Here is a 14,921-nt window from a genome sequence, read left to right on the forward strand (position 1 = left end):
ACAGGTAGCCTTTTTCACGGAGATGTGTTTTGGTGTTATAATGACCAAAGTTCACCAAATAACATGATTTTGACAAAAAAAAAATATTGTTGTCTCTGGGTAGCAGTGATGTAGTTTATCAGTTCCATAGCACCATCAAGTTCCCATCCCTGTGGTGATATTACAGAATCTGGCCGTGGCATCTTCACTCTGCTTGACCCTCCAGGCTGTTTCTGGATACCAGGCTTACCTGGTGTTGCCAAAATCTAAGGTTGCAGGTTATATTGCCTAGGGAACTGTTGTGGAACAGAACACATCCTGTGCATGAGCTGTATCTCACCCTGAAAGTTTCCTTAACACTATACCTGCTCTTAAAATGTGAATATAACTTTAGTTTTAATAAGTACAAGTAAGTCTCAATAAGTCATCTCTAGTAATAGTCCCTGATGGACTCTGTGGAATATCTGTCATGGGTGTCAGTCAGTGTTCTAACTCTCTCTGGGATCTCTGTTGGGAAATAGACATATTAAGACAAGTAAAATTTATCTGCATTGTAAAAAATATTTATTCTAAGATAAGGCTGGGAGAGGTTAAGCCTCTGCCTCTATGGAAGAAGAGTAGATTATATGTTGACCTAGTGCAAGCATTCAATATTATGAAAGCGTTTTATAAATTGGAACAAGATAAATGAATCACAACAAAAGAGCTAGAAAACTGGGGAACACAATTGCAGGAGTGAGTGTACTCAGCTTATTCAAGCAGAACAGTTACACTCAGTGAATAGAAAATGTGCAATGCATTTCTAACTAAGGTCAGAAAATCAAACAATTCCAAATTTAAGAGAGCAGCTCCATTTCAATGAAGACAGATATCGTGAAGGGGAAAAAAAATCAACAAAACAACACTAAGGTTGAGACAAATTTAAATGGGACCAGATTCTTGACCAAATTGTCTCTTCCTATAAAATAGTTTCATATTCAGCATTTGTTAGTTTGAAAGTTCACCCTGAAAGCTATAAATTAATCTACTGGGACTTTAACAATGCACTTCATGTTAGGATGTGAGTTATGCTTATGGATTTGTTTAGGTCACCCAGCCGTGTCCTCATAATGTATCTTAGAGGGGTTTTTTGTAACTAAGTGGTAAACAGAAAGACTGTTGTGTTCAGCTGCGTCTCCTGGGATTTCATCCCTGCTGTCAGGGAGCTATGCAGGACAGCTCTCTAAAACTTCAACAGCTATAAAAAATACATGATGTTCTGTGAGGGAAGCCTTGCCAATGCTTTTACATGCAGTCAGGCATTTTTAACTCTTGATGAAACAAAGAAAGAATGTGTTCATGAATCACTCACATAGAGAAATCCATCCAATCACAAGAATGAAATCAGTTCTTTGAAATTGTGAGATTTATTGCAGACATGTTTCAGGTTGCATGTTAGTCCAGTACAACATTTGTCACCTAAATATGAGACATTTTAACTGTTGCAATTTGGCCCTCTTCAGGTGTTTAGCTCTTGTCCTTGTATTATGCACCCTTATCAAAGGTACTTCGTGTTTTTTCAGCCAACATGTTCTGAGGTTATAGTGGTCAAATGTGGCCAGGGTATTCATGCACATCAGCTAAAAGAGGTGTGATCTTGAAGAGAAATAACCACGTGTCTGATCAAAAAAGCACCTAAAATTTTATTAGGCTAAATGTCTGAAGAACGTGAAGGAAGTTATTCCTAACAAACATTAAACTCAAATCAATGCTTCCCAATTGGGATCATGACAGAAGACCAAGTCTGTGTCAATACAAAAAATTGTACTGATCCGTAACCTGGACTGTGTTCTGTAGGATAATTTTCCTTTTTTGATGGATAGTTTTCATTTTATTTAGATATCTAACCAAACTTTTCATGCAACCCAACTTAAATACAAGGCATTTCATTTTAGTCTATTGGTACAAATGAACCAAGAGGCATTCAGTGTGACAAACAGAACATCAGATAGGTCCCTATATCTCTGTTAAATAACTGTTCTTATTTTCAATTCATACTGGAGGAGCAGTACCCTAGAGTGTGCTCAGATACCATCTTTGACCTCAGTTTGCCCGGGATTAAGTTCCTAGTTCATGTGTTACCAGTCCATCTGCCTCTCATTTTTCATGGATCATAATAATTCTCTGGAAAGAACAACATCTTTCTCTGTCTATATCTCCTTTCCAACTACAGGATTTTTATACAACTAGATTGCTTTTTAGAGTTATTTCTCATGTTTGACCCTTATCACAGAACAGATCTGGGAACTGTTCATTCAGACACAAAATCACAGCCTGTGTGTAGTTAAATTTCCTGCATTACTTTTTCTGTACTTTTTTCCCAATGCTGAAAACACCTTGTTAGAAGAGAAGAAAGCATTGATCTAAATATTGTTTTCTGCTACTTCTTTCTTTCATTGTTTTCTAGTAGAAAGAGTACCATTTAGAGGAAAAAAAAGGAATGATTATTTTTCTAGTTGACTTTGTAAGGTCAAGAACAAAGGAAAAGATTGGAACTGCCTGTTTTACTAAAATGGATTGCATTCAGAGCTTTGTATTGGTAGAGTTTTCTACCAGCTCTGCCACATGGGGATTTTTAGGTTTTTTGAAAAAAGAAACATTTGTTGGACAGTGCCCAGCTTTCTTTAAACTGAATTTTCACTCTTAGTGTTTTACAGAGAAGACTTGACATGGATTTTTGTTTTCTTTCTTTCAGCCTCTACAACTTGACTGTGACCTCTGTGCCATTGTTTCAAACTCTGGACAAATGGCTGGCCAGAAGGTGGGAGCCGAAATAGACAAGTCCTCCTGTATATGGAGGATGAACAATGCTCCCACAAAGGGCTATGAAGAGGATGTTGGGAAGAGGACAACCGTAAGAGTGGTCTCCCACACAAGTGTGCCTCTCCTACTCAAGAATCCTGAGTACTTCTTCAAAGAAACCAACAACACCGTTTACGTGATCTGGGGACCTTTTCGAAACATGAGGAAGGATGGAAATGGCATTGTGTACAACATGCTGAAGAAAACTGTTGACAGCTACCCGACTGCCAAAATCTATGTGACAACAGAAAAGCGTATGAGTTACTGTGATGCAGTATTTAAGAGGGAGACGGGAAAAGACCGGTAAGTCCTAAATGTAAAGAACAATTACAGTGTTTAAAAAAAGATACATGAGAAAAGTCCATGCTGGATGCCAGCTACTCAATGATTCTCAAGATATGTTTTTAATGGATTGTTATACGATTTTGACTGTTATAAGCAGTTGATGAGGCCGCAACTAGGCCCCATTTACCCCACCTACACTACCTTCTGTTCTTGCCATTTCTGTTGGCTTCAGTCCCCAAAATATTGGATGTCTTCCTGAAATGTTTTCAGAGCTGTGTGTTGTTTTCAGCTCAATTTGCTATTGATTAAATTGTCATTTTATTTGAAGAGGATAATCCTAAACAAACAACATTTCTAAATGCACAACCTCAAGATAACTCTGGATATTGTGTTTGCTGAGACTCACTGTGGCTTTTCTTCAAAGACAAACCTCAGGGTTGTGCATTACTTCTTTTTCTTGATGAAAATGGTTTTTCAGTGATACTGTAATAGATTCAGGGTTTTTACCAGAATTCTGTTGAAATTTTATTTTCCATGCCTGAGAGTATGACTTTATGCTGCTCAAGTGAGGACTGTAAGGAGATGAAGGTTTGAGGGCTACTGTTTTGGCTGGCACATTCAGAGCAGAAATTGGATTTGTGGAATTAAGACTGCAAATTGCAAGTTTTTGTAACTGAGCTGCAAAAACTGATCATCTGTATTTTGGCATAGAAGAGTACCTGTCATGCATACTCACCGGAGCTAACTAGGAAAGAGTTTCCAGTTCACTTCTGCACCTTAGCATTAATTTTTGAATTTGCACATCATGTATTTGCAGTTGTGAAGGACTGTAGCTATTCTGACCAAATTAAAAATACAGACATTCACAAACAGTTTAACCGAGTCCGAACTTGGACTTAGCTTTTGAAGAAGAGCTTATTCTCACACAGCCTTGATTCACTTTGTTATTAAACTGTCAAAACTTGATTAGGACTGATTTTTCTTTTTTAAAAAACTATTGAAACATAGGGAAGAACTTACCTCTCAGCTTGCTCACTATGTTACTACTTGTTGCACATGTTGCTACTGCAATTCTGGAGTTGAAAGGAGGTCCTATCTGTCATAAAGGGGTTAAGGTTATCATTGCTGCTTTAGTTTAACTGAACAAGCTGATGAACAGAGGCTGATAGAAAGACTACACGAGATCTGTTCTTCAGAAATGCTCTCTAATAATTCAAGTTGTTCAATTTTACATATTAATTTAGTTAAATATGATCATAGGTACATTATTGCATTGCTAAATGTAAATTTGTTTGAGTGTGACTCTTAACAGTCAGTCAGGTCATGGTGATGTTACAATACTTTATCAAAATCTTTTTTTGAGACTAGACTTTAGTATATCCTATCAAAAATTGTCATAATCCAATGTCAAAGTATCCTCATCTCCAGTCTAATCCATTCCTCTTCAGAAAATAAACACATCTCAAGGTTTTATTATTGTGCAATTAACACAATACAGATGCTTCTTTTCATGTCAAAGACAGATTGAACTTCTGTTCTCAAAGTGCTTGTGAACAAAGTTATTAAGCAGCCTAATGTCAGTGGCCCAATTTCTTTCTCCTTAATCCATTGCTAAAACTAAAAGTTTCACGTTGTGTACAGCGGCAACTTTTGAAGAGACTGCCACATGACTCACAAGCATCATGTTGCATTTGCTCTTGCCTCTCCTTAACACTCTGGAAAAAAACCCCACCATTTTTCACAATGGCAATTGGATAACATCCTTTTCATTTTCAGTCCTAGTTTTCCACATGAAATACTGAGTGGTGTTTTTAACACCATTTAGTGTACTTGTCAGCCAGAAACAAGAGAAACAATCGACATGTCACCAGCCAACACTTTCTGTATCACAAGAAAACATCTTGCAGTTTCCTACTAATCAGGGGACCTCAGTTTGGAAACTGTTTAATTTTCTGTAACATCTTCAATTCACAGGGCTCGTCTGCTGTTTCTAGGGAGAGTCATGAGGCTGTTAGAGGTATATGGCATTTGTGGAAGCAGTAAAGGGAGAGCACAAGAGATTTGTGGATGATGAAAATAGTTTTGTGCATTGTGCCAAACTATTATGATGTGGAGACAGACTCAGGTTCCTCAGCCAAATATTCCTTCAGTTCCTCAGAGAAACATCAACTCTTGCTTGCAATATTAGATTGAACAAAGGTCTGTTTCAGCATGTTCCCAGCAAAAATTCTGGAAGGAAACCAAGTTCAACTCATATTTTAAAAAGTACTGAGTGGATTGCAATTGTGTCTATTTTAGTTTAATCCTAAAATACTGTCCTGATGTACAATGTACCATAGTAATGTGTAGTAAGACTCCAACAGATTTCTAGTCTGTCAAGCCTCTAATGAGCTTTCTATTTCCAGTCTTTGATGTACCATATCTTTAGGTAATTAGTAGGACTTTTCAGTAGTTTCATCCTAGTGGAGCACAAGTTTTAAAGGATGTTATGAGACACAGCTAACAAGTATATGCTGCAGTCACTTCTCTGCTACAGAAAAGCTCTGGTGGGAGCTGACGTGGGAGCTTGATCAGGTTAAAAATCTTTATCTTTGGTATTGACAAATGGTTTATTATGGTTCATGGAAGAAACAAGAATTGCCTCTAAATAACATCCAACAAATAAAATTGTTTATTTTGCAAAGAAGCATTTTTTAACTCTACAGCAGTTCAAAACAGCCTCAGATATGGGCTGTCCACACAGGAGAATTAACCTCGCATGCAGTGTTATGAATCTGGGGGACATATGTTCTCTTTGAGAGTCTTCATTAGTGAAGCATCTGAGTTCAAGGTGGTGAATGCTCATTCATTTTGAATAATTGTTGTACATAAATAATATTCATTATCAGACGTTCACAATTTTTCATTAATGCATCTTACTTGGTACTTCCCTAGAGGGAGCATAAAGCTGGCAGCTTCTTCCTGTACTTCACTAATGTTTTGGTATATTATATGTATTGAGTCAAGTGAAAGGATTTAAAGTAACATTAGGTAATTACTAAATGTGTCATCTTTGTATGTACCTCAATCCAGATAAGTGGTTCTAAAGCCATCTATATCTTTTCCATGCATTAGAAATATAATGCAATGTGATATAACAACATTTAATTGGTAATAACAGAGAAAACTGTAGTCTTCATTAAAGCAGAAGAGATAATTCTGGTCTGATAAAGTGCACTGAACAGCCCTAAATAGGTTTTAATTAGCTGGCACCAAAGCTGCACCACCCTTAGGGAGGGTAAAATTAATGAAAACCAGCAGCAAATAGATCAATGCTACTGGATGTTATTGCCTTAGGTGAAGGTGATGAGGAAGAAAAGAGTGTCTTGTAAGGATCATTTAGAAAACAGTCTGCATTAAAAGTCACTTTCAAAAGGAATGCTAAAATAAATCTATGCTAATATCAGTGAAACAATCTAATGTCTTTCAAACTGCAGATTCCATTTGTGTTTATCCTACAAACATCTCAGGCTAACCACTCAGTATGTCCAAGTATTTCCTCTGATAGCACAGCTCCACATCCCTTCTCAGGACCAACCATGGGATCTGATTGCTCCTGTCCTACTGCACGTGGAGGATATTGAGTCCCAGCAAATAGCCAGTAACGCCTGTGCTGATACCACTCAAAGCTCAGCTTAGCATCGTGTTAGTAGTCACATCTCTTTTAAGCAGCTACCAAGAAAAGCCTGCTGAGCTTTGCTGACATTACATATTCTGAGTTCCTAAAAGTCATGTTAAGAGATCTGACATAATGTTCTGGAACCCAGCCAGTTTGGTAAGCAATTGACTTTTCACATACTCTGTCTTAACTCTGACAACATCCATCTCATACCCAAACAATTAATTTCAATTCAACAACATTTTATTGATGCAAGCATGTCTATAGGAGGCAGGTTCACTGAGACACATTTGCAGTCAGAGGGCTATTTCTGAAGAATTTTTGTTGATATCTTAGACAATTCTAGAGAAACTAAATTGCTTTTGTGCTTCCCTTCCAGAAGTTCTTACTTTCATCTGTTTGGGCCACATTGTGCTATGTGTTACGTTATGAGAAAGCTGTTTTAACATTTGAGTCAGAGAGATGGATAATATTATTCACTGACTTCCACTATCAAGATTCAAAATTTAAGGGTGCTCAACCTGTTATTTTTCTCAGTTCTGCTCACTAATTATTTATTACTTTGGCATTATACGAGATCTATATTATATCTCTGTCATTTAGAACTAGCAAATTATACTCATCTAAAGTTTGGATTGACACTGTCAGACAACTGCAGTCATCACAGCTTCACCTCAGCTAATATGTGGTTTCTGATGTATCTGACTAATCTAAACAAAGCTGTATTCTAGTAAAAGTGTCATTTAAATGAATAAATGAAATTAAATTCTCTGCGGCTCAAGTATCTGCAGCTTCTATTGTTTGGCAACGTCTGTGAATTGAGGCAGTAAAGCTGTCAGTGGCCAAAACATCAGTTTTATGCCATTTTCTGGTTGTTGGCTTGAATATTATAGTAATACTATTTTCACTTTTGCTCTTATTTACATATATGTATCAGTTTCCCTGCCAAGGCCATTCAGTGAAAACAGAAAATCTTAGCTAGGTAGTATTTGCAGAAAGCAGTTTTTCATTTGGAAACTGTGAACATTGACACTGAATCCATCTCAGAGAGTTAGGTTTTGGTTTTTGTGAAGTATCTTCCCATCAGTGCCTTGTACTAACATGCTTTTTTTTTGGGGTAAAAAAAGAAAGAGAAAATATATCTGGAAGATGAGTAAAAGTTAATTTTATTTTGAGTGGAAAATGACCACATTAGGGAATATTACTGTCTTTAAATTACAGAATTCTTGGAAGAAAATTATAGAAAAAACCAATTCATACTAACAGAGGAATTTTATGATGCCTGTTGAAACATTTTTAAGGACAGAAATGAATTGTAGTTTACATTTTGATATAGTCTTTGTCATGATGATGTAGTATCTGCTGCTGCAACAATAAAGTCAGCAGAAGTTCTTAAATACCTGTGAGCATCACAGCAAACCCCCAAATATGTGTTAGATATAGTAACTATTTGTCAAATTCTTGATGGTGAATTTTTCTTGCATGATTTCTTGGCACCTAAATTCCTTCACAAAATGCTAATGGATTTGTCCATCTTAATTCATATAGGGTTTCAATAGTTTCATTGTCAGCTAAGACTGCTTTATTACCTGAAAAAACAAGGGTCTAAAGTGTGAAACCTTAATGAAATAAATAGATTTTTCATTATAAAACACTTAAAATCTCAACATCTCTTGCTATTTGTGGTCAATCAATGGACAACTAACAACTGTTTTGGGGTTTATATTCACTCTTCCATCAACTGCTAAAACACCAGTTGTTCCTGAGTGTACTAGATTTATTCCCTGCTGCCCATTAGTAACTGCATTTATTTTTCTTTATGAAGATTTTCCTAATTAAGATGAACATTTTTCTCTATTAGGCAGATGGAACTCAATAGAAGTCATCTGTTTTTTATTAACATGCCAGTAAATGCTGTACAAAGCACCAGCGCTTTTGTTAAGAAACGCATGGCTCCTACTGTATTACACTAGTTACATAGTAAAGTGGAACTTTATTTAAAAATATCAATACTAAGTAATATTTTCCGATAAAACTGGCTGCATGTAGATTGGTATGGGCTCAGAGACCTATTGATTCTGTGGTGGTTGCTGACTTTAGCTATGGAGTGATTTCTTTTTACCTAATGATTTAAATCAAGAACTATATAATCAGAATCTACTTTATCTTTGTGGATTTTCACATTCTTTGAATTAATCCAGCACCTATTGCTTTTAATTTATCACATTTTCTTTAGGTACCACTGAATCTGTTTTCTGCCCCTGACAAACGCATATGTTAAATCTTTATACAGAGTTTGGTATTGTTCCAATTGCAGACACACCTTTTCTATCCTGTCCTTTAAACGTTCTTCCAATTTACGGTTCCGAGACTATTGCTGATATCCCTAGTGAGCAACACTGGGATTGCACATGAGGGTGAGATTTTGCTTCAACTTTTCTTGCATCCCGTGTACACCTTTTGAAAGGATTATGTAAGTCAGTGATTCATATGCTAGCAATCCTGGCAGCACTGCAGATCACAGAGGTTCCAGTATTGCTGCTGATATGAAGATATTTCATGGCTGAAAGGCAGAAGTCTTGGAGGGAAAAATTAGCAGAGGCATAGATATTGAATGAAGCCTTTGGTGTTCATAGAAGCTTCACTGGATCATCCCTGTTCAATATTTTTCATTTTTTGGATTACAGTTATAAAAATAGACCTTGATTTCCCTAAAGGTGCTTAACATTTTAGAAGAACAGAACAAATTTTTAGGAAGTCAAGAAATTAATCTATTTCTTTAACTCAACCTTGCTGACATTTGATATAGTGTCTTTAAAAACACAGAGAAGTTGCCATTGAAGTCTGTATTTTTCACCAGTTGTCACACAGCAATGCTTCTCTAAGAGATATTAAATAGATTGGAAAATAAATACAATGTTACTATTACTTTAGTATTCTACCTGTCAGTTACTGATAACTGTGGGTTCTCTAATGGAGGTTTCTTAAAATGCACTGAGCCGTATTTAGAGTGTTCAGCAAAAGACAACACACTGCAATCAAAATGTGGGAGATGCACTGGGAGATTTTATGTTATGCAGTTTGTTGCTCAAGTGAGGATAGCAACTTCAGTAGGCAGAGAGTAAAACACTACTGTGATTTGTTACTTCAGATCAGGGAGAATTACTGTACATCTGTCCACCCACTATCTAGTAAAACTTATTAGAGAAAACTTTTATAAGAAAAGGTATCTGAGAACTAATTTCAAATATTGCACTGAATGATGGCTAGAAAAGATTGTCTTCTCAAAGCCTTGGACAAATAGCCAACACAGCAAAAGAAAAACTCTTTGAAAAGTAGAAACATTTTAAGTTAAACTGATATTGGAGTATTTTACCTGAAAACATAGAAAGATTAGTAAACAAATGCTGCACTGAATATTTAATTGTTGAGAAGTCAAGCCTGCATGAAATCTCATATGTATAGGCAGGAAGAAAACTGGTAGAGTTTGGTGAAATGTTATGTCTCGTTAAATTTATCTGGAACTCATTGTTAACTAGGCACTTGCTCTGTGAACTTTTTTAGTAAGTATTTTTACCTACATGAAAAAAAAACCCATATGTTCTCTATCGTATTGTTTATATGTCTGTTATCATGTGTCTCATATAAAGAATTCAGACTGCAATTTCAGAGCAGTGAAACTGTACAGAGATAGATATATATGTGAGCACATGGATTTATAGCATAGGTCTTTGAAGCAAGAACTTTGATGTACCATTGGAATATGGAAAGAATCACTGGCTATGTCCTATACAGTTCGTATAATACTCAAGTTCTTTGAGCTTTTAACAGTGAAGCAACTGTGTGTTTAAAGTTACATGCACAAGAGCAGCATGCACAGTTTTTGTCAAGCATTTACATCTTCAATAGATTTTTAGAAGCTGTAAAAGTTTGGAAAAACATATCTACAACTGTGGGGATATATTGTGAACCTTGAGGAATGGCCTCAAACTGACATCTCAGATACTGATCAGCATTGTAGCTTAGTTTGGGTGTAAAAGGGAATACTTTCTTGTACAGATGTTAAAAGATTCAGGCATTCTGTTTTCAAGATTTTGTGAGCAATTCTGCTTTGTGGTGGCTTTCAGTATAGTTGGGACCACATACCAGAGACACCACTCGTTTCAGAACCTGAGCAACCCTATCCAGTACATTAGTATTCAGTAAACATGCAACTTCAATAGAAGAGGTTTCTAAATGCCCATATTTAGTCTTTGCAAGTTTACTATTTCTATCCTGTCTTTGGAGATTTCTTCTTTTTTTTTTTTTTAAATTTTTAAAAGTCAGTCATCCCAGCAAGCATATACTCTCTGCTATAATCATACTGGTTACAGAAAGGAAGCATGAACTCCCTGTCTAATAAAATTCTCTACGTGACTCATTAAAACTTTCAAAGAACAGCATTAGCTGCAAAACTTTTAAAATTGCTGAAGATGGTGTCACTAGTGTAGAATAAGACACAGAGAAAGGAAAGAACACAGTAACAGATGAAATCCTAAGAAACAAACAGCATGCTTTTATCTTAACAATAAAAACAAAGATAAATGTCAGAAGTCTGTGCTCAGTTCAGTTTGCTCTCCACATGTTGTTTCAGAGTTTTCCTTGAAGTACATTCATTAGAGATGCTAGTGCTTCTGTCTCCAAAGAGCATTTCCAAAAATATTGCAGATATCACTTAAGCCTCAAAATGCCTTTGTGAGGCAAGGAATATTTATCCTCTTTTTACAAATTGACTTCCTTGATAAAGGAATCTGGGGGAGAGAAGGAGCTGTTGCTCTACAGGAGTTCATGCCCATAGAACTTTTTGAATACTGTATACTTACTGTGAAAGCATTTAATTCTTACAGTGCTAATTTTGAGATGGAATGATCTGGAACTGCAAAATGGAACTGCTCTATAACCTGTTTTCAGCCAAACATGACAGATGTCCCAGCACTTCCTTCTAAGTGAAATTAGCAGTAATCTCCTGACATCTAACAATCAATCAAAATATTAGGAGAGAAAATTAAGAGTATTTGCACAACAGTATTCTTCTAAAAGAAGAATTTGTTTCCATTTTTTCAAATATTTTTTGTTTTCCTGTCCTGTGTCCATCCATCTTAACACTGTTGCCACATCTTCCTCTGGTCCGTTAAGATATGACTAGCATTTTTCATGTATAGGTTGGAGAATTCTGTCTTTGCTGGAGCTTAGCGGTTATGGGTTTCTCTCTCCCTCTCTCTCAGTGCTGCTCGGATTTTATATTAGTGATGGCACTGTTGAATTATGTTTTGTATTTGGAGTAGAAGCAAGCAGTGGTCCTTAACTCCTCTGGGCTTATTTCATGGTCTTAAATTGCCTTTACCTCCTCTCCCAAGGAAGCACAATGTTCAACAGAGTTGGATTTCTGATTCACCGTACAGATCCTGCCAGGGACTCTCAGCTGCAGTAGCATCTCAGAGCAGGTATTTTGGGTTTTGCTCATATGATATGAAGCTTCATTTCACTTAATATGTACTTTATGTACTGCTTAGACCCATCTAAGCACCAGTGGCTTCCTGCCAAACTACACGGCTTTACTTGGTTAGGAGAAAGGCAACGAATGGATGAGTACCTAAGACCAGTTCATTTCGGTGGGAAATGAGTATTTCAGCAATATTTCTGTATATGGTTTAAGATGGTACTTGGAGATTATATATTCAGGGAAGGCTTCCAAGCTTTTAATTCTGGATCACTTAAAAGTTTTCCTCTGAAGTAATAACCACTGATTTCCTATGTATTTGAACAGTTTTATGATAGCAGTAGCAAAAGCAGCTCCACGTTCTCCTTAAACTTCTGTCTATGAGATTGGCAAATAATATATGTATTTTCTCTATTTTTACTTTACATTTTTCTCTGAGGCTATCATATTGATTTCAAAACCATGTTCACCATTATACTGAAATGGTGGCATTAATACATTGGTCTTTGTGGTTAGATTATAATAGAAAGTTTCAAAATAATTGCCCACTATTATGAGAGATGGAAGTATGTATAGTGTAATATTGCTTGTAATGTAACCATTAAAATAACAATTATGTGATAATGAAAGGTCTCATTATGTTTAGTTTATCTTTACATACTGTTAATAGCTAATGAAAACAGGGAAGATTATATATAATTACATTTTACAATATTGTTGCACTTCCTGTAAAGAGAATATTTTGCATGGAATTGTAGGTTTGCATACTTCAGCAAAGTTTGTGTCCACTTTCTCTGTGCTTCAAAATAGGATTATTTTAAAAGCAATGGTTAGAAGTTCTTTTTTATCAAATGCAACAAATTTGTACATATAATCTTCTCAAAGAACATTATTTTAAACTACAAGAGGTAGTAAAATCCTGCAACATAGCTGCATTGCACAAAAGTGTTAAAATTAAGTTTAGGTCCTCCAGGTTTGATGCATTACAAAAATGAAGGTAGCTTGACACTAAGTCAGTTGGTAGAATACCATATCTCTTTAAGTGATTGAGGAATGTTAAATGTATGTGTTATCATCTGCAGCAGTTTTGTTTTAGTATTGTCAACAACTGATTAGCATAGTCAGGCACATGAGCAACTTCCTTATCTATTGTATCTAAAGGTGGGTCATGCAACAACATATGGAAAAAACACTGTTTTGACATGGATAGAGAAGCCCATCATTTGGTAAATTGGGATTTTGAGGTCAAAGTTAAAAATATTTATTTCAAAAACTCACAGGTATAGCTCCCAAATTATCTTAATGGCAAGAACATTAACGAGAATTAAGGCATTTGAGTAATGTAGTAAGATTGTCTTCCAATTTTCAATACTTTGTTTATTTTCTAAACGGAATGGCATGGTTCAGTGTTACCTTTAAATGCCAAACTCATGGAAGTGGGAATTATTTCACTTAATTTGACTTCAAAACAGAATTAAGAGGTATGAATGAAGCAGTTATGAATGAAGCAGTTATGAACTAGGCATTAAACACATAATTGCATTGATTTTTCTAGGTATTATACCAAATTACATCAATAGAAAATGTCTTTGGTCTAACAGTGTGATATTTAATTAGTTTATGTTAATTGCCTATATTTCAAAAACAAATGGCTTGATTTCTTTATTCAATGAATGACTTGGCCTTCTGCTCTTCCTCTACTGCCCTGTGTCAGCCTTTTGTTTTTTTATTGTGGATCACACTACCTTGAATGTACCTCCTGTTTTCGGCACAATCTCTTTTAAAATAGCTCACAGACCTGCAAGGTGTCTCATGAAGAACAGCCTTCCTCTCCATGCCCTTGCCCTTTCACTTGCTCTTTCATTTGAATCCTGAAGCAGAACACCTGAAAGTCTGACCTGGAACAGCAGATCCCTACTCAATACATCCAGTACTTAAAAAACAAAATGCCACAGTGGGATGCAGAAGCTGTCCGTGATTATTTATTGATGATTGTTGGTTACAGGAATTAAAACAGCAGGGAGCTCAGATTTTTATCAGAAACCAAGTGATTTTTCTGAACGCTTTTTATTGTAAAATATGAACATAATATAAGCCCGTTGTGCTCATGCTGTTAAATGCTAAGGTCTGGCATGACTTGCTGTATGAACAATACGTGTTCCCTGTTACACGTGTATGACGTGTATGTAGTTTTGTATATGCAAGCTTTAATAAAGGCTTGGAGCTCTTATATGGAAATTTCTATATATGTATATACACAAGCTATCACAAATGCTTCATATTGGTGTTCAAGTGTACCAAACACCCAACACAGTGTGATTTCAGCATGAAAAGCAAAAGGATCTGGTATGCAGTTGCCTGACTGGAGCTAGGACAGCTGTGTCATGAGCTTCCAGCACAAGTTGTTCACACAGAGACTCAATTCCTGTGTTCTATAGTGTAAACAATAAGCCAGGTCCATCTCTAAGTATTTTTCAGTTATGACACTAAAAGACAGCCAGGCTGGCAGTGCCTTTTAGGTCCTTGTATGCTACAGATATAATTTATTTGCTTTTAGTTTCTGTAACATCACCAGCTGCTAAGGGAATTGATGTTTAATACGTTTCTAAATAAGTAAAACTAAAGTATAAATAAATAATGCCTGGTTTATTAGTCCAGATGTTTTCAGTATTGTTAAAA

General features: G+C 36.0%; 1 protein-coding gene across 1 annotated transcript in view; it reads left to right on the forward strand.

Annotated features, from left to right (window-relative positions):
* ST6GALNAC3 (ST6 N-acetylgalactosaminide alpha-2,6-sialyltransferase 3) overlaps positions 1 to 14,921 on the forward strand; it is a 217,104-nt gene that overhangs the window by 145,056 nt on the left and 57,127 nt on the right. Inside the window, exon 3 of the mRNA XM_062003958.1 lies at positions 2,714 to 3,123. Coding sequence (XP_061859942.1) covers positions 2,714 to 3,123 — 410 coding nt within the window. The remainder of the gene's footprint in view (positions 1 to 2,713; positions 3,124 to 14,921) is intronic.

The sequence above is a fragment of the Colius striatus genome, chromosome 10 (assembly GCF_028858725.1).
Source record: "Colius striatus isolate bColStr4 chromosome 10, bColStr4.1.hap1, whole genome shotgun sequence".
In the NCBI taxonomy this organism is placed as follows: Eukaryota; Metazoa; Chordata; class Aves; order Coliiformes; family Coliidae; genus Colius; species Colius striatus.